This window comes from Myotis brandtii, unplaced genomic scaffold, assembly GCF_000412655.1.
Source record: "Myotis brandtii unplaced genomic scaffold, ASM41265v1 scaffold475, whole genome shotgun sequence".
Classification (NCBI taxonomy): Eukaryota; Metazoa; Chordata; class Mammalia; order Chiroptera; family Vespertilionidae; genus Myotis; species Myotis brandtii.
In genome coordinates, this window is record NW_005368148.1 from 1,639,248 (window position 1) to 1,656,935 (window position 17,688).

The 17,688-nt window shown below is 40.2% G+C and overlaps 1 protein-coding gene across 1 annotated transcript in view; it reads right to left on the minus strand.

The window, feature by feature from the left end:
* Positions 1 to 17,688, minus strand: part of PRKG1 (protein kinase, cGMP-dependent, type I) — a 995,570-nt gene that overhangs the window by 190,142 nt on the left and 787,740 nt on the right. Inside the window, exon 6 of the mRNA XM_005875929.2 lies at positions 1,903 to 1,980. Coding sequence (XP_005875991.1) covers positions 1,903 to 1,980 — 78 coding nt within the window. The remainder of the gene's footprint in view (positions 1 to 1,902; positions 1,981 to 17,688) is intronic.

The following is a 17,688-nucleotide window of genomic DNA, read 5'->3' on the forward strand; positions in this document are numbered from 1 at the left end:
CGCGCCTAAGCCAGCAGGTCGTTATCTCCTGAGGGGTCCCAGACTGTGAGAGGGATACCCCCGCCCCTCCAGTGCACAAATTTTTGTGCACCGGGCCTCTAGTTTATATATAAAACGTAAAATGCTAACACCTCTTATCTTCTAACAGTGGAAAACACAAGATATAGTTTTAACCATAACTATGGTCAGACACATCATTCCAGGATGCCTTTGAAGAAGCTAGTCCCTGACTTCTATTTCTATCCCAGGCGTTCTGATATCAGTCAAAAAGTAGGTATGATAAAGGTATAAGTAGCATTTTCTTCACTTTAGTTTGACATGCCACTGGTGTAAAACATTGGCATATGCACATTCTTGATTCAAAATTAGTCCAAAGAAGATTATATAAAATCCAACAAGATTTATAATCTTTCACATATCCTGCTCACTATGGCTCTTTAAGTCTCTTTTCTAGGTATAAGATTCAGTCATATTTGCTAAATCATAGGAAATGAATATACTTATTTTTAGGTAACAATTGTAAAAATAAAAACATATAAATCTTCCCCCATTTCTTCCTATACTTAATACATGCAAATTATTTTTAAAGATCATTTATAATAAATCAAAATAAGTTCAAATCAGAGGTTACAGTGCAATGATACTTAAATGCAAAATAATTATGACTTTATCGTTGAGAGAAATTTAAGGTATGTTTTTAAAGATATATATTTTAGCATTATAATTCCAGAGTGTGTGTGTGTGTGTGTGTGTGTGTGTGTGTGTGTGTGTGTGTATTGACAGAAAGGAAGGAAGAGGGAGAGATAGAAACATCAATGATGAGAGAGAATCATTGATCTGCTGTCTCCTGCACGCCCCCTACTGGGGATTTAGCCCACAAACCAGGCATATGCCCTTAACTAGAATCGAACCTGTGACCCTTCAGTTGACAGGCCGACACTTTATCCACTGAGCCAAGCCAGCAAGGGCTAATTCCAGAGTATTAATCTACATAAGTCCCCATTTTCCAATTCACTTATTTTCTTAGTTATTTTTAAAATATATTTTTATTAATTTCAGAGAGGAAGGGAGAGGGAGAGAGAGACTGAAACATCAACAATAACAGAGAATCATTGATTGGCTAACTTCTGCACGCCCCCTACAGGGGATTGTGCCTGCAACTCGGGCATGTGCCCCTGACTGGAATCAAACCCAGGACCTTTCAGTCCGCAGGCTGACGCTCTATCCATTGAACCAAATAAGTTGGGGTTTATTTACTTTTTAAATAAAAACTATAATAGATTCATAATATTAAAAAGTTAAAACAATATAGTAATGAATAAAATATAATTTTTTGCTTATTTCCTTTGTCTACCTCATTTATATTGTCCTATAATTTAGCATCTTAAGAGTTTTTAGAATTCATTCAATATTTTTTAAGAATATACAATAGAACATGCATATATTTATGTCCTTATTGTGCTCAGAGTTTTAAGCAACTTGCCTGTGGATACTAAATCTAACAAGTTATATAGCCAAATTAAAACTTGGACCATCTGATTTCGAAGTCCAGATGTTTCATTATAGCATAATGACAGGATAGATTTTTTTCCTGTTAAAATTTTTTTAAAGCAACCTTAGTTTTTTCCTTCTTAATCATGTACTTTTAATTATGAAAATCTTCCCATTCGTGCAGACATATCAGTGGCATCTTGCATCATGATTATAGTATAGCACATAAACTATTTCCCAGTCTTTAGCGTTATATGTTTTCTTTGGGAAATTTATTTTCAAGTATTTCTCTTTCAGCTTCAGAAACTGGTATAGCTCCAGAGTCTCTAGACCCTGCACCTGTGCTGCTCGCGGGGTCACTGAGGAACCCCGGGTCCCCTCCGACATCACTCTTGCTCTACCAGAGCTTACCTTTCCTTTGCTGATGATAAAGAAGGTGTCCCCTCTTGCACCTTGCCTGATGATGTATTCCCCATTTTCATAGTGGGTCTGAAAAATAGAAACAGCAACAGAAAAAAACACATTAAGAAAGAAGTCATTCACCAAACAACCCAACCTCTTCCAATATCAGCTCCTCTAGGAGTTTTACTCAAAACTAGAACCCATCATGGTTTAAGAATAACTAATAGTCAATGAACATAATAATTGCAGAGAAGTTATTTCTATCATATTCATTTTTAAACTATTTTGTTAATGCCATTTTTCCAGATGATTACATTCATATCTTTCAATTCAATCATTTTAAGAGTTTGATGAAAATATTATTTTCTCCCATCAACTGAGCATAAAATAAAACAGCAGAGCTGCTAATTAAGCTGGTCTCCTGTATTATTTTGTTATTCTCATTTAGCTTTAGTATTCTCCTAACGATGGCCTTTTTTTTTTCCTGAGAAATTACTGTGGCATCTGAAGATCTTCATTTTGAAATCATGTTGACTTTTAGTGTGGGTTTGATGGCCCTAGTTACTTTTTAAGGCACTGCTTCATGCTTTACTGTCCTTGCTTCAGCAATTTAGATTTGGCTCTGTCAAACAGAACGTCTTAATTTTAGGGACTAAAGTCTGGCCCGGCATCTGTGAGCTCATAAACTACCAAATGAGGAGCCAAGTAAGGCAGCAAGAAGAGGACCACTGTCCGTGTGTCAGTATTCTGACCCTGTCACAGCCACTAGGTTCATTCCCAGGTTTAAGATAATTCCTGAAATAGACAGAAGTAATTTCTTTAAGGAGAAGTGGAACACAGTGTATTGCTGTGTCATGAGGTATAACAGGGAAATGAGAGCTGTGCCATCTGCCTTCTTCTCTGTAGCTTAGCAAGGGAGCCATATTTGGAGAAAGGAAATATTGCTTTGCGCACTCCTTAGGGAAGAGACTTTGTGGTTTGCATGTGACTTGGCTGTGATTTGTCTTTACACTTCAATACCATGTTTCTGAATACTTTAGTCTATGTGCTCTTAAAATTGCCTTTCATTAATACTTGACATTGAGAATAGCCATAATTTTCTTAATATTGAAAATTAACATATTACCTAATCTCTGTGTGTGTTTTTTGCTCAAACACAACTCATTTTCTTATAAAAAGCTTTAAAATTAGGATTCTAGAACACACATTCTTCAACTGATTTATTTCATTTAACAAGATATCTACTAGTATGTTCCATTTTCTTATCTTGCTGCTTTGAAAAGATCTGTATGACATACAGATTTGAAAAACAAATGGTGATTTCTACTTTCATTTATCAATTCAACAAACATTTCTGCGTGTCTCTGATCAGGTCTGATGATGCAAAGATGAGTCAGACAAAAATCTCATAGTAGTGCCGACGGGTACATCTTTCTTTGATGGCAGCAAAGTTATATAGCTGCGTTGTCCAGTCTGGCAGCCTCCAGCCAAATGTAGCTACTGAGCTGCTGAAATGTGGCCAATGTGACTAAGAAGCTGAGTTTTTAAGTATATTTGATTTTAACTAATTTACACTCAACTACTCATATGTGGTTAGTAGCGATTATATCAGATAGGGCAGGTAGTAGCTAAAGTTGACAAGGGAAGAGTCTTCATCTGTAGCAGTGCCAGCCTGACCTAGCCTCTCTGTCATCTCAGTTAAATGCAGTCAGGAGGAAGACGTGTGGGTAAGAAGCTTCCAGCTGAGCCCAGTCTCAGCATTAGAGTGTCCACATCTAAAGCCCCAAATACCTTGGGGCAGAGACAAACCATTTCTATCACATCTGAATTCCTGACCCATGAAATCTGAGAATAAAATGGCTCTTACTCTGTGCCACTGGGTTTCAGGGTGGTTTGTTACACAGCAGTAAATAACCTCAACAGGCAGAGAGGGGCTGTGACCCAGTACGTGGCTCCTGCCTTCTCCTGGAAGCTCTGGCTTTGATTGGTTCTAGAGTTCAAGCCCATCAGTTGCTGTGGTGAAAGATGGAGTCTTCCCCATCTTTGGGGTCTCAGCTGAGAGGGGAGGGAAGAGTCTGGAACCCAGCCCAGACAGACTGTTATCCCTAGTACAGTGGGCAAAGCACTTTCATGACCCTTGTCTTGTGGAAGCTTTGCAATAACCCGAGGAGGGGTTTCAATATGAGAAGTTGAAGCAAACACAGTGACTAACTAGCCAAAGGTCATATCATCAATAAGAGGTTAAAGTGGCACTCAAGCCCTGACCGGTTTGGCTCAGTGGATAGAGCATCGGCCTGTGGACTGAGGGGTTCCAGGTTCGATTCCGGTCAAGGGCATGTACCTTGGTTGCGGGCACATCCCCAGTAGGGAGTGTGCAGGAGGCAGCTGATCGATGTTTCTCTCTCATCCATGTTTCTAACTCTCTATCCCTTTCCCTTCCTCTCTGTAAAAAAATCAATAAAATATATTTTTAAAAAAAGTGGCACTCAATGCAGGTACTTCTTTCATGTCCCATGGTGAACTGTGCTGGAGTTAGTGAAAAATATGGGCCATTCTCCTCCACTTCCCCACCCCAGCCTGTGGCTGGAGGGGTTTGTGTGGACAATCACTAGCATCTTATACTTTGCAAAGAAGAGATGTGTCCAAGTCACCTGTCAGGGATAAACAAATAGACTGGTCCCAGCTCCCTGGTTGTAAGTAAAAGAAAATCCAACCATGACTAGCAAAATGGGAAGGTACTGAGTAACAAAACAGTTAGTGGCATCCAAAACTCTGGATCCTGGGGTTAAATCAGACCTTGGCCTCCCTCTTGTCCTTACAAGTCTGTCTGTCACACACGAGCTTCTCATGAGGGTCCAGGGTGTGCCAAGATGACATGTCCAGACCAGCTGGCTCTTTCATGATTTTAGGTCCTTCATCCCACAGAGGAGAAAGTTTAACAGGAATATCTGCAGACTGTTTATTAATTCATGGAAATTATCCAATCACCTTCTTAATATTATCTGATAGGGTTTTGTAACTTGACACCCACAATTGCCATATCAGTTACTTTAGCATACCTACACAAGTATTCACAGTTCATATTTCCATGCTGCATAAGCCCACAAACTCAGGGGTCCTGAGAAGAGCCTATGGAACAATGGCCAAAAGCAGCCCACCTCTGGGAAAAATAATGTTGGTGGTGTTATGGGATCATAATGACTGTGCTATCCTGAGGGGAAGATGATCACACATGCTGATGCTTCAAGAGTCTCTATAATTATGTCCCGCAAATGCCAGCAGGTTCACTGTTTTTTGAAGGTCACTTTGCAGCTCTACCAATTCTTTATTTCCAATTAAATCAAAGAAAAACATAGAATTTAGAATGGCGAGAAACCTTAGCAACTCTTAGACATCTCCATCCTCATCTTCTCCCATTCTCACCCTCATTTATTCTGTTTTAGGAACACTGGCTCTTTCTGTGCCTTGTGCTTACCAGACTGGCTCCCTCTTCAGAACTTTGCATTCAGTAGACCCTCTATCTAGCATACTTCTCCTCAAAATATTTGTCATTATCTTGTTCCCATTATTCAGGCCTCAATGAGAACTTTCCATTTATAATGTGCCCTTCACCCCCACTCATTTTCTAGCCTCTTTTACAAGGTGTTTTGTTGTTGTTGTTGTTGTTGTAGTATTGCCAGGCTCTCCAAAGGTGTGTGATTCCACTCGACACTTTGGGTGATGACAAACAGCTACAAACCATAGCACAACTGAGCCTCCTGTGAGAAAGGCCTATCACACCCATCATGATTTAAAATTATCCTTTTAGGTTTGCTGTCTGTGACCGCAACCCTGTCACCTGCTGTTTAGAGGATTGAGGGCATTTTACATTTATTTCCATTGTTTCACTTAGAACAATGTCTAGCACAAAACAGGCATTCAATATATAATCTAAATTAAGGATAGATTTGGTCCAAACCCCTTTATTTTAAACTAGAGGCCCGGTGCACAAAATTTGTGCACTTGGGGGGGAGGGGTCCCGCAGCCTGGCCTGCACCCTCTCGCAGTACAGGAGTCCTCAGGGGATGTCCGACTACTGCAGAGGTGGGAGAGGCTCCCACCACCGCTGCTGTGCTCACCAGCAGTGAGCCCGGCTTCTGGCTGAGCTGCAATCCCTTGTGGGAGCACACTGACCACCAGGGGGCAGCTCCTGCGTTGAGCATCTGTCCCCTGGTGGTCAGTGTGCATCATAGCGAACAGTTGTTCTGCTGTTTGGTCAATTTGCATATTAGCCTTTTATTATATAGGATGGGAAAGTGGAGTTATAAGTGATAGAGGGATGGTTAGAGAAAGAAAACTGACAGCATATCTAAATGTAAGTAATGCATCCCCCCAAGACAATAACTTGGAATAATATTTCTGAAACTTGCGAGTTAAAAAAGCCAACCTTGTTTTTGCCATTAGAAGAAAAATGGGTATAGCTTTTATTGTTCATATGTATGTATTTGTATTCTCAAAATTCAACATTAATATACATTTCCAGTTAAACTTACAATTCTGCACATACTTGCTGACATTTGACAAAAGGCTTACTGCAACACTGGATATGGCTCTTAGAGGCCTTGGAAGTGGCTCCTTGGTAATATGTACAATTCATTTTCATTTTTTCAAATCAGACTCATAATTTTTATATTAAATATATTGCATTTATTTAAATTTATTGGGTGACATTGGTTAATAAGATTATATAGGCTTCAAGTGTACTGTTCTATGATACATCATCTGTATATTGCATTGTGTGCCCACCACCCAAAGTCAGATCTTCTGTCATCATATATTTGACCCCCTTTATCCTTTGCTACCTCTCCACCCTCCTCTCTGGTACTCACATACTGTTGTCTGTGTCTATGAGCCTAAAAATTCCACCAAAGAACTATTAGAAACAATAAATATAGTAAAGTTGCAGGAAACAGAAATCAATGTCCAAAAATCCACTGCATTCCTATATACTAACAATGAAATTTCAGAAAAAGAAATTTAAAAAAATTCCTTTTTTAATTGCAAGAAAAGGCTAAAACACTGAGGAATAAACTTAGCAAAGGATGCAAATATACTGGATTTTAACTGGTGATTTTATTTTCAACCCCCTCATTCTAAAATAACCTGTAATTAAAGTCATTTAATATATAAAAATTCTGAAGTATATCATTCTGAAGTAAATTACCACCTTCATTATTTCAGTCAGAAATTATACCTTTATCCCTATGGATTTTTTAAAGTTTAAGGTTGGCGTTATCTCTGTCTTTATTAAATCACAGAACATCTATCAATTGACACTGCCCTAACGATTACAGCACGGTGGTAATTGCTACCAATTTTAAAAATAGCTGCAATAAGTATGAACCACTTTAGTGTGCCTGAATATCTACTACATTTTTGAGGTGAAAAATAACAATTGGAACATCAGCGAGTTAAAAGCCAATATGGTCTCAAGTCATGATTTCTGCCTCATTTTTTCAGAGGACAGGTATATTTTAGAAGAAGAGTATGGCATCAGAAAGGAGAAAACTTTCTTTAAAATATTTGCGTCTACCTTTCTGGAGCCCAAATCAGTGAAAATCCTCAAAGGAAATTCTTACTTCCCCTCAACAGCCCACATTTATTTCAAAGACAAGACCTCTTTGTGGAGAACAGGATCACTGACCAGCTTTATCAGTCAAAAAAACAACAACACTCTAGTTAGTAGCCACAAAGTACTTCTTGGTCCAAGAATTTTCTTCTACTTGGTAAACTCTGATCATTAGACACGTCTGGGTGTAGATTATCCAGGGCTACCAAGAAAGACTGACACAGTCATTATTATACCGTAACATTTCACTTTTCTATCTTTGAACTCTGGGGTTTGGAATCTGAAGTTGGGGGAAAATCTATTCAGGAGCCACAGATTTCAACACAGAACTAGGCCTATGCTAACCACAGACAGCAAATGTCATGAGTGGGCCTTTCTCTCTCATAGAACAGAAATTATCAAGGGTAGCTGTTCATTTATGAAGCATTTCCATAGATAATATCTAGCCTTTATTAGTCTACAAGTTTGATGTACTTTCCTTTCTATATTCTAAAGGAAAATTAAAACTTCCTCATATCCCCAACCACAAATTAACCAAAACACTGAAAAAAAAAAACAGCCCAACAAATCAAAGCCTGGGACTCTTTTTTTCTCTTCTTCAAACCACCACCATCCTGTCCCAACCAACTGGACATCTGGGATACACATCTCTCTACTACAGATTTTTTTTCTATTTCAAAGCCATGGCTCACCTTTCACCCGGGACACTTTCTTAATTTATAACCAGTACTTTCCCACACCTGTTGGGCTGGACAACGACTTGGCTCCTTGGCTGCTCATTACCTACAAAATCCCCTTCACCAAAACTAAATGTCAGGTCCACATAAGGGACATGCCCTTGTCAGGGGAGTCTGGTCATTGATTAATTTCACATAGCATTTATCTGAGCTCTCTATACTTGAGACACTGCATTTGGCACTGAGGCATCAGGGATATGTGTGACACAGTCCATAACTTGAGAGGCAGCATAGCATGGGGATTACATATGCGGATACTGGAGCCAGACTGCCTGGTTACAAATCCCAACTCTGCAACCCTAAACAAGTCACTTAACCCTCCTGCGCAGTTTCCTTTTCTGAAAAGTATAATTATAGCTGCATAAACAGGCTTTTGTGGGGATTAAATGAGTTAACAGTCACAAAGCATAGAGCTTGTCCCATTATAAACAGTATATACCAGTAAATTATTTTTTTATTACCAAAGAAATTTTAGTGTAAGGAGATAGGATGGTACACAAGCAATTTACCAAAAATAATATGTAGCTTTTCCCAGGCAGGTAGCAAATCCCTGCTGAATGGGGAGAAGGAGCAAGGGCTTTCCAAACAGAGGGAACAGTATTTGTAAAGGCACAGAGATGGTGAATGTATGCAGTTTACAAAGAGAACAGTAGGTCAGAGTGGCTGAATCTAAAAACTCACAGGGTTGCAATGCATTTATTTTTATTGGGTCATTTTCAACTCTACTCTCATTAATCCAGTGACCTTCAAATGCCTTGGACGACTGGAAGCTTCATGTATTCTTTACCGTTCTGTCCTCAATCACAGAAATTCACGGCAGTAAACTTCACTCCCCACCTTACTCCGTATTCATATGTACTTAGATCACTAATGAATGCTGTGTGGACAAGAAGAAATGCAAAAACACATCCTGAAGAGACAAAACAGGGAAGCTCAGCGAACATAAACACACACTTGGTCTGCTTAGACATTTCCCCAAGACAATCGCACTGTGACTGGTCCGGCCAGGTGCATGTGGGAAGGAAGGATGGTTTCAAGGTCACCATAATCAGTGTCCTCAGCCTAACCACGGGACCACCATGTCACTGCGAATGAGGATGCCAGTGTTAATTAGGAGCGCTACAGTCACCCATGAACTGGGCCTGCCTTCCACTCCTAAGGGGCTGATCACAGAGCCCCCCAGAGAACCTAGACATGGTAGAAACCCAGTATGAGCAGAAAGCATGGCCTTTTCGTTAAATACAGACAGCTAAGACTTCTGGATAGAGAGTCTTCCTATCACTGCCCTTCCTACCACACCTGCCCAGATCCCCAAGGTTATTTGAGACACAAGTAGCTGGAACTATGAGTATGAGTTTATGGCACCACCACTGCTGAGGATCTGTGTCCATGCAGCTGTCCCTTGATGTCATACCAGCCCCTGATGAAACATGAAACATGCTTCCATGTAACCCTGTTTATCAAACTCTTTCACCATGAACTTTGCCTTCTGGTTCTGTGATCCATTCCGGCTACTAGGAGCTTGTGTTCTGTCCCTCACTGCCTGAACCACTGAATTTCCATCTGCTTTGAAGATCTCTACTGAGCTAACCACTTCTGCTTGAAACCAGGGATTGTTCTAGATGTCAGTTTGACCTCACTGGATGGGATAGACATTGTGAGAAGGGAATATCAGGCAGGCCTAAGCCTCATCCTGACCAGAACTGTATGGTCACATCCCTGAGGACACCTTGACTTCAGAATAATCCTTGCCCTAGCAAGATGTTGAGGCTGATTCTTATCCATTTCCACATTGATGACAAGGACACAATGTCCTGGGACTGTGTAAGCTTATCTTAGAAAATTAATTTCTTGTCCCAGAATATATCAAGCCAATAGACTGGCTGAGAGACAGAATTAAGGCTTGTTTAGTGACTTACAAGCAGCATTTTAAAATGTAATAAAACATAAAATACCAAATGTATTACACATAGTGAGAATAAATATAATTTACAAAGTTGTATGTATGTGTGAATATCTATGTGCATTCTAGATCCCAATGTCAAATGTATTTCTCACTACACAAACTCGACTTTGAAGAAATAAGTATTTTTCTTCCTTGACAAAAGTTATGACATTTTCAGAACCTCTACATGAAATCACCTTTAGACATTTTATCATTAATAAAAACACTAGTACTGGATATTTTTTCACTTTTGAATTATTTCACTTTTGAAAAGGTAAGTATAATTTGAAAGACTGGCTCTTCCTTCATTTGGATAAGTGACACTTTGACTCAGTTCACCACTGTTTTCTCATCTGGCTTTCTGCTCTTCTCACCTCAGTACTGCCCCCATCTGTCCTGCTGTCGGAGAGAATGCAATCATTTCCATTTTTGTTTACCCAAGTATTCAATTTTCTTTTTTTATATAACTTAATTTTTAATGTATTTTTATTGCTTTCAGAGAGGAAGGGAGAGGGAGAGATAGAAACCTCAATGATGAGAGAGAATCATTAATCAGCTACCTCCTGTACACCCCCTACTGGGGATCGAGCCTGCAACCCAGGCATGTGTACAGACTGGGAATCAGTGCTCAACCACTGAGCCACATTGGCCAGACCAAGTACTCAATTTCCTAAAAACAAACTAACACTTCTCAAAGTGCAATAAAACTGGGTGGGATTTTGGTCAACTGGAATATAGAATTCTGGTTTCCTCCTCTGAATTTCAAACATTTTTGAGGCCTTTTTGTCTTTGGTGGTCAGATCACATCATTATCCTTTAAGCCTCTTAAATAGCTTCAGAATTTAATATTCAAAGACAGCTGTTGACCCAGCGTGGCCCCCCGGACTAACTGAATTCTCACCATGAATATTAGGCAAAGGAGAGACAAACCTGAGATGAAATTCCATAAATGCTTGGGTTTTATTTGCTGTTTAACTGAGTTCTTCAATGGCATGATTTTCCAAATGGATTTTCAATTCTCTGCTTTTACTTGCAGAGATATTTTATGTGAACATATTCATATAATATAATGACTAAGAGTGATGTCAAGGCAGGCACACAAAATGTCAAAAATCTTTAAGAAACTAGTTCATTTCAGATCTATTCATTTCACAACAGAAAACTGTTTATAGAGTAGACAAGCAGGCGTTCCCATTCCACATAATTACACTATAACTCAAATTTAACAATTTGATCTATAAAGGCAATTAGCTTTGGCAGAACTTGAAAATTATTTGCCCTGATAGATAATAAAATGTGTTACAAGGAATCACACAATTCAGTGTCTCAGAGTCACCATCTGAGGAATAAATATGCTTTGAGGTTTCAACTAAAATAAATATAGTACTCAAAAAAGAAAAACAGATTAATCACAGTTTCCCATGAACTAAATAGCAAATAGAGAGAGTGAAGTGAGTCCAAAGTATGTTGAAGCCACTAAATATTTTACTTCTTTAAAATAAACATTTCACGTTTCTCTTTGAGAGGACACTGCTTAAAGGGGCAGCTGGAGTCACGGAGGACCAGAAGGAAGAGGAAGCAGAGAGACTTTAGATTACACAAACAGGGAAGGGCTCCTAATATGTTGGTGCATGCAGGTCTCGCCTCAAAGATATTTTATTTCTGTCTGGACTGTTCTGAGAGTGGTCTTGTTAAACGCTGAGGTTACAGTCATTTATGAGCCTGCCCCCTTCTTGATTCCACAATCTGCCACAGAACCACTCGGAGACGGTGCACCGGGAGAGGCTGGGGTGCCTCTCAAGGACACGAGACAAAGAGAGAGAAGCTTTTTCCAGAATGTGCCTGAGTGTGCTTACCGGAAGTAATAACCAAAGTGATGCACAAAATATTTAATAACTAGACTTCAAAGGCACTAGCCAATCGGAAAGCATCGGGGCTGGAGCAGGAGCCTCCTGGATCATGGGGAGGATTAGGGGCCCCAGGAACGAGCTGGGGCAGCTGGCAGGGTGCTCCGGGTAAACCTTTTACTCACGGGTATGCTAGTAGATCATCGTGTTAGCAACTCGTGCAAACATATCGAACAGAGCCCTAGAAACACTGCTCCACCTGCCTGCCCCACAGCCCCTGCTTCACACATATTTGAAGGGTTCTGAATTCAGAATGAGCACCACTACTGCTAATAATAGCTGCAATGCTAGAATCAAGGAACTTCGGTAACTGAATCTGCACAGAAGCGGATGGAGGACACACTGTCTCCTAGACCAGAGGTCCTGACGGGGAACAGCTAAGTAGCTGACGGGGGTCAGGACATGCGACCCCAACACACGGCACCTTGGCACACTGACTATTTGAAGCTGAAAGAGTGAGAAAACGGCAGGAGCAAGAGGGTCACTCTGACCTCCCCCTGCCCTTGTCCACCGAAACAGGTTACAGAACTCTACTGAGAGGTGCTTTCCTACACCCTGAGCAAAGGAGCACTCTTCTGTCTGAAGACAAATGGAATCCAAGAAGAATATGAACCAACAGGCCTTGCTACACTTACTACTCCCCTGTTTACTACACTCACATCATACTCCTTGACCTGAGATATTTCCACACACTGTCCACCCTCCATTACGCCTGGCATAAACTACTCAAGTCCACCTGTTTCCTTGGCCTGCGTTTCTTAATGAAGGTTTCTGTATCATGTAAAGCTTATATTGAATACATTTGCATCTTTTTCTCTTGTTAATCTGTCTCCCTCAGTTTACTTGGCAGACACCCTAAGAGGGTTGAGAAAAACTTTCCTCCCCTGTGTAGCTAAAAAAGTGAAAGGACCCTAAATAAAGAGAAAACAGCATTAAAGGGGTACTCAGTGATCAAGCATGGAAAGAGGAGGCTCAGAGCAAACACAGGGGAGCAATCAGAGATCACAGCTCAGCCCTAGCTGGTGTTGCTCAGTGGATAGAGTGTCTGCCTGCAGACTGAAGGGTCCCGGGTTTGATTCCGGTCAAGGGCATATGCCTGGGTTGCGGGCTCGATCCCCAGTCGGGGGGTGCAGGAGGCAGCCAATCAATGATTCTTTCTCATCGTTGATGTTTCGATCTCTCTTTCCCTCTCCCTTCCTCTCTGAAATTAATAAAAATATATTTTTTAAAAATAGATCACAGATATGAGGGTGATAAGTTATTTGGTCACTAGACAGAGGTATGCTGCTGTCGCAATGTATATTCTATCAGCCTTGGAACCTGAATCTGTTATGGTTTTAGCCACTTTCCTTGGCTTTAAATCAAAAGACAACCTTCTCATAAAAGTGCTTGCTTTCCATATGCCTCAACTTGAGGAGGGAAAAAGTCTGGGTCTCTGGATCTGAGAGGTTTGCTTTATAGTCACACATCTGATTGAGGCCGCCACACCCAAAGTACTAGGCTGGCATATGGGTCCATGTATCAGTCTCAAGTGATACTAGCTGATTATACTAAAATTTGGAGCATTAAAAATATGCTGGATATAGATATAATATCCAGCTTCTTGTCCTGCTAGGGGGAAGCCCAGATCTTATATGGTAAATGTCAACAAGGTAATGCCACCCTAGCAACCATCCTTAGACTTTGATCAAGACCTGCCTTCCTACTGCTACCTCAATCTCCTGCACCCACAGGCTATGCCATGGGGTTTCTGCAGACATCCATCCACTGCTAAAAAGAAAAGCTAGGGCCTTTGTCCTACCAACATCCAAAGGGCTTTTCCCCTATTTTGTGAAGTATGCTCAATCCAGACAGTGTTGTGAGCACAGATCCGCAGAACATGGCTGCTATAGAAGCCCTGGTGGTTAACTCACTTGCATTTAAGTATGACCACAGTGGTTGAGGCTGCCCGCCAGCAAGTTTATTTGCCTATTTCCAGCAGTGGACAAGGGGTTTCAGTTGAAATTCTGCTAATTCTCCTGACCACAATATAATATTTTAGAATAGCTATAGAGACTCACTTTTATACTCCAATGTTAACTCACATCATAAAAAATAACAGCTACTATTAATTGGAGACTTGCTACAAGCTACACAATGTTCTAAGGATATCTCAATTAGTGCAATGACTCATTGAAGCCTTATAATCTCCATTTTACCAGAATAAAATGGAAGCTTGGACAGGTTGAGTAGTTTTCCAAGATCGCCAAGCAATTAAGCTTTAGACACAGCAGTTGAATCCAAGTTTGCTTTAGAAAGCCTATGCTCACAGATTGACTTCGTCCTAGTCCCACAGATCAATTTTTGGCAGTAACAATCCCAGGAAAACTACTTGGACATGAAGAATGTGAAGTCTCAATTTTATTGCAATATATTCAATTTTATCTTATTACAAAATGATTCCTAAACCACTGCTGCAATCCTACGGCTTTGGGGCTCAAAAACTTAAATAACTGAACCTTTTCTATGGCATAACATTCAAGGTCCTTGCTGTGGAATTTAAGACCCTCTGGAATCTGGCACTGGTTTAAATAACACCACCCTCACCCCTTCCTCTACACTCCAGCCACTCCAGGGCCTTACCTGCTTCCTTCCCACTTACATGCTTTGCATCTGCTATTCCCTCAACCCATAAAGTTCTTTCTCTCCCACCTCTATACATACAGTCCAGTTCTCTAATAAGCTCTCCCTTGATTCTCTAAGTAGAGAGACCTTATTTACCATAGAACACTTTTTGTCACACAATTGCAGCGTTCCACCTTTTGTTCTTAGTCATTATTTATATATCTAGTCTATACTCAAAGGAGAACAAAGTCAACATAATTTTTGTCCTCCAACTCCAACTACAGCCACCACAATGCCTTCTGCTAAAGAAGGGGCTCAGCCTGGCTAGTGTAGTTCAGTGGTTGAGCATCGACCTATGAACCAGGAGGTCATGGTTGGATTCCCGATCAGGGCATCTGAGTTGTGGGCTCAAACCCCAGAAGGGGTGGGTGTTCAGGAGGCAGCCGATTGATGATTCTCTACCATCATTGATGTTCCTATCTCTCCCTCTCCCTTCCTCTCTCTAAAATCAATAAAAAACCTATTTTTAAAAAAGAAGGGGCTCACCAAAAGTGTATTCAATTGCATTAATTTGAATTTGCATTATTTCGTACTATTTTTAAAACACAAATATCCTTGACAGAGTAATACTTTCAGTGTTGGAAAATAAATCAGTATTACTAACACATACTTTATAATTTACAAATAACTTTTATGTATATTAACCTGGATTATTACAAGAAGCTCTTTGGATACTTATTAAAAACATCATTATCTCCATTTTTCAGATGAGAGATTAAAAATAATTATTTGCTTTTTCTAACATTTGCAGAATAATTATATAGCAACCACAATGCTAAGCACATATCTCAATTATTTTATTTCTTAAAAGCTTTAGATGGAATAGAGTATTTCTTACAGATTCTTAGCAGTTTATAAGCATCCAAAACTGGAAACTATTTATTTCCAAGCCTGTGCCTAGAGGAAAAATTCACAGGCAATAGCTTTGAAATAAATGTCCTCAAGAGAAAGTTTTGTTGTTGTTTTTTATCTTATTCCATTTCCCTACTTGGTTCTATGTGGATCAATGGTATTGAAGGGAATGGGCACATTTTTGTTTGAGCTTAAATAAGGAATCTGATTTAGCAATTATTGCCTTATATGGCTATGGTCAGATACTTCCTCTGGTGGCAAGTAGAAAATAAAATGGAGATTGTAGCATAATATACAATAATTTACCTAGCATCAGTACAGAATTATGTATCTGTCCCCAATGAGCAAAAATATCCATATAATTCCTTTTCCTATTTTAACTAATTTGGTTAAATGCATTTATAGTGTAATATCCATTTTACTATTTAAACAACATGTATGGAACACATTTGCCTTTTATGACTGACCTGGGCTCATCATTATTCACATCGATCATTGATTGTCCTGAGCCACAGGGTGGCCATGCCCTGTGTGGGAGATGAGGCATGCAGGCCAGGTGGTTTTAAATGGTCACCCCCTACCCATGACTGACCTTTTGTTAATTCTCTTATTTCTTTCCTTGCTGCCAAGTTGTTAGATCAGATTTCTCTCAACCTTAAGTACCAGGTCACCAGCAGCATCCCAATATGCCATGCCCCGAATTAGTTCCATTTTAATAAAGACTCAAGTAAATAAGTTTGGTACCATATTAGGAAATAGGCATACACAGATGATTAAAACATGCCTTTTATGTGTTTGCAGTCCAGACAAGGCTGGGGCTGGGGGGCGGGGGGCGAAATCAGACAATTTCAAAATAACAGAAATGCTTTGCTAGAGGTAGTTACAGCATGAAAGGCTTGGTGATACGGAGTTAAGAGATGACTCCCAGAAGAGTTAGTAGCTTGATGTATGAATAGGAATCAGCAAGATGAAAAGGTAGCGAGTGGGATAAGAGAGAGAAAGAAGGAATCCTCGGGTACAGGAACTAGCGTGGTTTGCACAGAGAATGACTAACTTCTCAGTATTACTAAAGACCACGGTTAGCGCCCTAACTGGTTTGGCTCAGTGGATAGAGCGTCAGCCTGCGGACTCGAGGGTCCCAGGTTTGATTCCGGTCAAGGGCATGTACCTTGGTTGCAGGCACATCCCTAGTGGGGGGTGTGCAGGAGGCAGCTGATCGATGTTTCTCTCTCATCGATGTTTCTAACTCTCTATCCCTCTCCCTTCCTCTCTGTGAAAAATCAATAAAATATATACTTTTTAAAAAAAGACCACGTTTAGGAAGCAAGTGGTAGAACCTGAGATGAGCGGTATAAAGGTGGCCCTTGGTGATATCTCCTTTGGCTTTATTCCATGGGTGACAGGAGCCACTGATGGGATTTAGACAAGAGTAAGGAAGAGAGCTCAGCTAGAAAGACTTGGAGCCAGACATACATAGCTTCTCAAATATTTTTTGAATAATTTCTCAAAAATGAATGTGATTCAATATATGATGAGAGAATACAGCTGGAAGAGTAGGTTTAATTTGGAATAATTTCTTGCAGGAGATACACACTGTCCATGTGTCCAGGAGGGAATCCAATATCCTGTTTCTAATCATCTGTGGGCTGGGAAACCACTAGTCAACCACACAGCTTCCAAATTAAGCTGCCCATTAATATCACCAGGCAGGTTTTAAAAGTCCTGATACCTAGGCCTTCTCCCAAATATATTAAATTACATCCCAGAGCTGTGCCCCAGTAATTGTTACAGTTCTCCACGTGATTCAGGATTCAGCCATGACTAAGAACTTCTCTCAAGTACTGGACTCAGATCTGAGACTAGGAAAGGGCTTTCTTTCCAGTAAAGTACATGGACTGTGACATTTTGGACTTGACGTTGCCAGCGTAGTTTGACACAGGTGGTAGTGCCTCTTGACGGCACAGCTCAACTGTTGCTTCCTCTAACAAGTTTTTTTCTGAAGGATAGTAGACGGGAGCTTTCCCATTTCTCTCTAACAGCACTTTTATGTTTATGGAGCTTGGTGGAAAGAAAGTTTATAGG